The following is an 8,216-nucleotide window of genomic DNA, read 5'->3' as shown; positions in this document are numbered from 1 at the left end:
TAAGGTGTCAAATATAAGCTCTTTCAGCAAGGCTAACATAAAAACCTATTTAGAAACTTACTTAAGATTTATATAACAGGATATACATCAAACGGTCAACCTAGTTCTTCTAGTAAGTCAGATCTAGCTTTTTATAAAAGCTTATTTCGTTGAAAATATCTAACTTTAGGTCATTGAATGGTCTTTTAGACCTCATGAATTTGTATAAATAATATTTTTTTCTCAATATTATTATTTTAAATTTGTTACTGTATATTAAAATCATATATTTCCTTACCTTTATTAATTATTAAACAATGTATGTGAAAAAGGTCAAATAAGATTGTTTATAGATAAATGTATATTTTCTTTAATGGTCTTAATAAAAGAATAGATTTTTTAATAACAAATTTATTTTGTTCTTTATAAAATAGTTGCCACTTGAATTGAGTCACTTGGTGGTTGTTGAGAAACACCTGGTGAACTAGGCACAATTTGATTAATACAAATAACAGGAATATTGACTACAATGTTAGAAAGAGACATATCACAAGAAGAATGATAGTTAAAATAAAAGGAAGACTCATCATTAAAGGTGACATCTACAAAATTAAAATAGTGGTTAAGAGAAAGAGAAAAACACTTGTATCTTTTTTATCTAGTAAAGCATAAAAAAACACATATGTGTAGACCCAAAAACTTTTAGAGGTAAAGGGTGAATGAGTTCATGAGGAAATAAAATAGAATGAGGTATTTTATTATCTAAAATAGAAGAAGGCATATGACTAATGAGATAACATGCATTAAGAATAGAATAACCATACAAATATTGAGAAATATTACCATAAATTTAAAGAGTTCGAGTTGTTTCAATAAGATGTCTATTTTTGTGTTTAGCCACCCCATTTGTCGATGTGTATAAGCACATGAAGTTTGATGGAAAATATACTGAGAAGCCATAAATTGTTTAAAAGAATGGAAAAGAAATTCACGGTCATTATCAATACGCAAAGTTTGAATAGAAACAACAAACTGAATTTTCATTTCATTATAAAAGGTTTGAAAAATATACAATAAATCAGAATGATTTTTCATTAAAAATAGTGAAGTACATCTAGAATAATCATCCATAAAAGTAACAAAATATTGAAAACCTAAATTAGACTTAACGCAACTAGGTCCCCAAATGTAAGAATTTACTAAAGCAAAAAGAGACGAAGCATGTTGTGAGACACTACAAGAAAAGGAACTATATGAATATGTTTTCCTAATTGACACGACTCACAAACCAGATTGGACAACTTGGATAAGCTAGGAATATAGTGTTGCAATTTGGCAATACTAGATGACCTAATTGAGCATGAAAAAGATAGAGACTTAATAACTACGCTAACATGTGTAGAAGGGTGAAGATGATAAAGACCATGAGACTCACATATGGTGTTAATCACCTGTCTCAAACTTTGGTCCTGTAAACTAACAAAATCTTTGTTAAAAGAAATACTACAATCAAGAGAACGAATTAGACGATTGATGGATAATAAGTTAAAAGAAAACCCAAGGGCATAAAGAACATTATCAATGGATAAAAATAAAAAAATGTTAACAGCCTTAATACCATGAGCTAAAACTCTAAATCCATCAACCATTGTAACAGAAGGTAAAGAATTCAGATAAAACAAAGAAAAAACAAATATTTGTTACTAGTGATGTGATATGTGGCTCTTCAAGAACCCAAGATCCAAGAGAAGAAGATGTAGTCAGACCAACAAAAGATGTACCTATGTGTGCTACAGATGTAGTGGAACTAGAAGATTGTTGATCCTTGTACCATTTGAAAAATTTACTGAAAATAACAGAGTCGTCGGTAATATCGAATGAAGGAGGATTTCTTGTAGATAATTACGAGGGAGGAGCAATCTGAACAATAGTATCATATCTAGGAGGATTACCATGTAATGCATAACACTTGTCAATCTTGTGGCCTGGTCTGCCACAATGGTCACACTTGGGACATCCTTTTTCCGGCTTGGGACGTCATTTTCCCTACTTACGAGAGTGATTGCAATCATGATGTTGAGATGCCAATGTAAAGGAAATAGGTGTATCCTTGATGGGTTTACTAGACACATGTAAAAGAATGGAACAAGTAGAACTCAAAGTGGGTACAACATGTGAACCCAAAACCTAATCATAGGTATGAGAATATTCATTAGCAAGGCCGTACAATGTCAATATCATGAAAAACTTTGATCGTTGCTCTATTTCTTGGGCAGGAGAAGTAGGAGACAATAATTCATTAAATTCATGAAAAAGAGCATGAATTTTATCCATATAATCAGTTATAGAGTCTTTATATCGAGAAGCAACAACATTAAAAAGATCATAACAAACACCTTAAAGACGTTGGGTGTCGTTGGTGTATACTATGTTGAATATAGTAAAAGCTATGTATGTAATTAATCTCCCTTATATTGAATATACATATAAGATACTCTATTTATAATAAAAAATATAGGTTAAGTTTAAAATACAAATAAAAAATAACAAACAAACTAAAAATAAAATATAAAAATAAAATATATAAAGATAAAATATATAAGATATTCAATAATAATATATATAATATATCTAACATATGGTTTATCTTTTTAAATTTTCCATTTAGCTTTTAAGCAAAATAAATCAAAATTTTGAGAAGTGGTGAAGAGGAAGAAAAAGGGTGGGGTAAGCAAAGTCGGAGTGGGCTCTGGTGGATGGAGGACAAAAAAGAAATATGAATTTTAATTTGTTTTAGTTACAGTGATGATTGAAAACAGCTTGCATATATAGTGAATATATTTTTCTAAAAAATTTGTTTTGGTATAGTCAATACGGTTAAATTGTTAAAGTAATAGGTCTAAATTGATAAAAGAATTTAAATCTAAATTTAATAGTCAATACGGGTTTTATTTTTTAAAAATATAAAGGATTAAATTAAATATTTTAAAAGATAAAAACTAAACTGACTGAAAGGATAAAGACATGTAAAACCTTTAATATATACACAAATATATATATATATATATATATATATATATATATATATATATATATATATATATATATATATAATATAATATAATATAATATAATATAATATAATATAAGAAAATTAAAATCATTAATAAGTTTATTTAAATTAATAATATAATAAGTTTATTAGTTTTTTAGAGGTAAGATACCTAAAGACACTTTAAACTGGTATGTCAGAACAAAACCATTTCATTCCAAATCTTTAAGAAAACCTATAACAGATCAAGACTTCATGGTTTTAACAAATGCAATATTCATCCTTTAATTTCTAGAGGAATGAACGGAGAAATAATGCAATTTTTCTTTTCTAAACACAGTTTAAATAATTTTCATCAAACAATAAATAAAATATGATACATTACTAACAATTATATATTGTTTTAGAAAAATACTTTAGAAAGGCATAAAATAAAAACTACAACAAAAATTGAGCACAAATATATATCTTGTAAATTATGATAGTAAAGTTTTAGAAATACAAGTCCAATATTAAAACTTTAATCTAAACTTAATATTTAAAATAATACAGTTATGAACAAACGAAAATTTTAATTATAATGATTTAGATCATGGATGACCACATGTAAGGATTTTAATTATAATGATTTAGATATAATGACAGTAAGGTCGAACATAAATAATACTTATCCATTCGCAAAAAAAATATCATTTATTATCCTCCCGTTATATTTATCAGATATGTATTTTTTTAAAATATCGACAAATACTTTAAAAAATATCCATGGACAATATATAGAGACAAAATAAGATTTAGAGAAAAAAAAATTGAGGTAAAAAAATAAACAATATTTTTATTAGTTGTATTTTTAATACGAGGATTTTGTTGTAATATTTAAATGGTTTTAAATGACATGAACAGTACATATTTATATCAGAACAATACTTAAGATTCAATTTGTTTACCATGAGAGCACTTCGAGCACTTTTAAGGCACTCAAATAGAAGACCCTTTAAATAATTCGTCATCCATGGCAATAGGCAATAGCTAACTGCACCTCGGAATAATATATGGTAACTGTCCACTTGCTAAATAATGGACATGTATCAGTTTATCACATCTCACACACTAATCATTATTTAAATTTCAGCTGAATAATATATGATGATTGATACATGTTAATTTCTCAACAAAAAAAATAGTGTTACTTTGTTTCCTAATTCAGTCCTCCCCTCTCCAATATTAGATGCAAAAACATGCATCGCTCAATAATTCATGTGGAACTAGAAGGACTTTGCATGCTAGTTTGGTCGAAGTTTGGACAAACTACATTCTTCATTCACACTATTTGGAATCTCCTAGTCCAACACAGTTCACTTCAGTCAATAACAAATTCATATGTTTTGTACTCCTTCCAACATAAAACATAACTTTGGTATACAATATACAAGCCATCATTCTGGGTTCTCACAAATATATTGATAAGAGAAGGGTTGGGATGTGGATAACGTAATAACAAGAGCAAATCACAACAGAATGATACAAAACAAAATTAAAAAAAAAAATAACTAAAGGGAATTAGAAAAATTTATCATACTGGCTAGTGAGGGAATCTCTAAGATTTGAATAAAGGCCATACAGTGAATATTGGCGAAGGTTTTTCACTTCATACCAAGAATTGAGAACTGCAAGGTGCTTATCTGTGCCAGAGAATGCCAGCTGTATACCTATGCTGCAATCCACAGTTCCTCCATGGCTCTTGCAACTGGACGTTTGTAGTGCACAATCCTGATTGTTGAGACACACAGCTTTCGAATTACTCGAGCATTTAGCACACCCATCTCTTTTCCAGTATAAATTTTGCAGTCTCCCCTTCTTAAACTCAAGGACCTACAAAGCCAGGTTCAGTTGGTGGTATGGATTATGATTATGACCACAAATATCAAAACACTACTTTCAAAAGATAAACCACTCCTTACAAGAGTAAAACTGGTAACGGTATATGTGCTGTTTGCGACAAAAGCAGGGGGAGACCTTGCTGCATATCTCCTTCCAGCAAATGCAACCATATAGCCATACGTGTCCTGCACAAGAAACAGTTAACAGACACAAAACAATAAAAAATAAATTAATCAACAGAGACAAAAATACGAAAGTTAACCACACTGATAATCAAATCAAATCATGCGTTAGGAACTGTTATAAACTGGCCTTCCATTCGCTTAAGCCCAACCAATATGACATATCTGTATGAAGCCCAAACAACTCCAGGATATTTTGACTATAGTCAAAACAGGGACACTAGTTTATTGCACATACACGCCGTGGTAGCCTATAATTGTCCATAAGGGACCTTTGACCCTCAGCTATAAGGATTCTAGCCTTGAGTTAACAATTATAAATGCTACCAAAATCGTGAAAGATATACATCTACTACATCTAGTTACTTGAGTGAATTATTATTGGTGTCTTGAATGTTGAAGTATCTTTACAAGTACACCACATCTTATACTTTGGACATAAGACATGTCCCGTATGTGTGTCAGTATCATGTTCAATTTTGTGTTAGAGTCGATTTGGTGTTTAATAGATTATTACTTGAATGATCAAGTGTTTTTAAAAAAGTATCATGCATTTTGGCCACTCTAAAGTCTAAGCCTGAATCAATAAGCTCGAATGACTAAACCATCAGTTTGGTCAAATTGTCAATCAATTTGGACTGATCAGTGACCTTGCTCAAACTAGTAGCCCCATCCATTTTTGACAAAAACAGGAACAAATCAGACTCAATTAGGGGGCCAAACAAATTTGAATTTTGCTATAAAACTGAGGCAATGTTTATGTAAGTTGAAAATGCGAAAGTAGAAAATAATAAGAGAATTGAAATTGGAACGAGACAGAGGTTTCAATCAGGTTTCACTAAAAAATAATTTCAACTCACTTTCATACGAAAGGATGCTTAACTAGAAAAAAAAAATTGCATTCTGAGTTGCACTCCACTTTAAACCGTCCATATTGTTATGTTGTAACGAAGAAAGGAGAAATAAGCTTCCTTCCAAATCCCCCAACTCCACAATTTCCAGTTACTCAAACAAGCATAGCTTGAATTTAGCATAAACAAAACATCTCACAAAAAAAAGAGATTCCTATTCACATGAACCAAGGATTATGAAATTAGGGTTTCGTGAATACTTTCTAGTCAACTGGCATAAATGATCGTAGTTCAATGCTAGATTTTGGAGTAGCAAAAGAGAATTAAAAAAAACACACTAATTAACCAAATTATGAATTAACAAAAGAAATTGACTTCGGTTACTTCGATCCCCAAAGGAAACTATACCAATCTCTAATATCAAAATTGAGAAAACAAATAGAGAAACTGAGAACGAACCGCGGTGAATGATGAGGAGTTAACCGTCAGGAGCGAGATTTCGTCGACCTTGGGTCTGAACACAGAGATCTGATAATTCGAATTGGAGAGAGAGAGTCTCGTATCACACGGTGACAGCTGAACGCTGTTATTGTTGTTCAAAAAGAACTTGTCCTTCGGCGCGAACACGATTCCGAACGAGAATCCGTCGGATCTCTGCACACGAGTATCGGAGCAGGGAGAGAATACTTGGTTGTTGTCGCCGGCTTCCGCCGTCAACGCCGCCAGGAGCACCGCCACCACGATTGCCGGCGCTAGTCCTCTGATAACCTCCATGGAAGAATATTCTAGAAGTTTTCCCCAAACCACAGGGAGTCGCTGCGTGCGGCAGAGTGCGAATTTCGGTTTTCTCGCGTTAACTTCAGTCGTTCATCCGGTTGAAGAACTAATGTCGTTTTTAGGTTAAACGACTTCGTTTCTATTAAACAACTACATTTCTATCAAACGGCTTCTTTTGTGTCAAAAGACTTCTGAAAATGCTACAAGCGTTTTTAAATAATAATAATTAGGTCTGGATATACTTTTTTTTTATTCATAGTGTAATTTTGATTTCTTTCAAAAAAAATTATATATTTGATCATCCGGGTTTCAAAATTTAGTAATTTTTCCATTTTAAGAAAAAAATATATTCGTGACCACAAGTTCTTTTAAAATGATTAAGTAATCAATTATTCGTGTGAAAATTATCAGATTGAATTACAGAATTTAAGGATAAAATTTAATTATGCTGGGTAAAATTTTAGAAACTAATTAATAGAGTAAAACTTCGGCTTGACCCACGTTGCTATTGGACTCATGACCGAGATATATATAAATGAGAATGAGAGCTGCTCCCTTCACCACCACAGAGTTCTCCTTGTACTTCTCCAATTTGTTTTAAATTCTAAAATTATCCTTTTTACTTTTAACATTTATCTTTTTTTATTTTTTGTCAAAACCCTAATTATCCTACACCTCCTTCTCATTTTCACTCGCAGTCCCACCCCCTACTCTCACGTTCTCTGTTTGTCTCCGTGTCTGTTTCTTCCTCCTACCATTCTCCATTTCTGTTTCGAATTCCTTCCTTCTTTTGGGACATCTGTTTGGTACTGTTGCTGTTTCAATAAACCTTACCATCTCACTAGTCACTACTTCCCGTTCTTGCATCCCTTCGATTTTCAAATCACTTAATCTTGTATTGATAGCATATGTGCTTATCTCCATACTCTCGTTGTCTTTGAATGCATTTCTCAGTATTAGTTGCAATGAATGAATGATGTCCATTTCATAATCCTTCCAGGGCAAACTTCTTGTCTTCACAACTTCAAGGAAAGCCTTAAATGAAGATATTGGATGCATCCTGCTACCATCATCCCTTTCACCAGGTTCATGCTTTGCACCACCCCATCGAATTTCTGTGGTTGTGTGAGATCGGAACCAGAAAACTATATCTTTGGAAGATATTCTGACAACTGCCATTCCACAAGTTGTATCACCAAGAGTAGTAGCCCCTGGGAAGCCTGTATTAGACAAGCTATATGTACTTAAACCTATGGGATCCTTGTGACATTCAGAGAGCCACAAAGTTATCTCTCTTATTTGGGATTCACTTGGTGTTACCCCTAATCTCCATACCTTGTTTTTATACAACAGTGTTGCATCATCGCACTTAACAAGATCCATTATGTTAGGGCTCTGTGATACAATACCTAGGGGTGCATCTCGCATTAGCATATCGCACAACGGATATAGGACATTCGATGTCCATATACATTCACGGATGTTCGTATCCAT

General features: G+C 32.0%; 2 protein-coding genes across 2 annotated transcripts; both read right to left on the bottom strand.

Moving 5' to 3' along the window:
* Positions 1–4,390: 4,390 nt before the first annotated feature.
* LOC108324210 (uncharacterized) lies at positions 4,391–6,900 on the bottom strand. The gene is made up of 3 exons (XM_017557073.2): positions 6,405–6,900; positions 4,993–5,097; positions 4,391–4,903 (listed from the first exon to the last, which is right to left on the bottom strand). Exons 1-3 carry the CDS (start codon positions 6,717–6,719, stop codon positions 4,592–4,594), a joined length of 732 nt encoding a protein of 243 aa, XP_017412562.1. The 5' UTR covers positions 6,720–6,900; the 3' UTR covers positions 4,391–4,591.
* Positions 6,901–7,391: 491 nt separating this feature from the next.
* LOC108324398 (phytochrome A-2-like) lies at positions 7,392–8,216 on the bottom strand. Its single transcript, XM_017557346.1, has one exon. It carries the CDS (start codon positions 8,214–8,216, stop codon positions 7,392–7,394), a length of 825 nt encoding a protein of 274 aa, XP_017412835.1.

Source organism: Vigna angularis, chromosome 3, assembly GCF_016808095.1.
Source record: "Vigna angularis cultivar LongXiaoDou No.4 chromosome 3, ASM1680809v1, whole genome shotgun sequence".
NCBI classification, from domain to species: Eukaryota; Viridiplantae; Streptophyta; class Magnoliopsida; order Fabales; family Fabaceae; genus Vigna; species Vigna angularis.
The sequence above is the reverse complement of the archived record's forward strand: the minus strand, read 5'-3'. Positions and strand labels throughout refer to the sequence as shown.

Coding starts and splice junctions, on each gene's coding strand:
- LOC108324210 (XM_017557073.2), bottom strand. CDS start 6,719: ATGGAGGTTATCAGAGGACTAGCGCCGGCAATCGTGGTGGCGGTGCTC. Junction 5,098..6,404: donor ACTCCTCATCATTCACCGCG/GTTCGTTCTCAG, acceptor TTTCTTGTGCAG/GACACGTATGGCTATATGGT. Junction 4,904..4,992: donor CCGTTACCAGTTTTACTCTT/GTAAGGAGTGGT, acceptor CTGGCTTTGTAG/GTCCTTGAGTTTAAGAAGGG.
- LOC108324398 (XM_017557346.1), bottom strand. CDS start 8,216: ATGGATACGAACATCCGTGAATGTATATGGACATCGAATGTCCTATAT.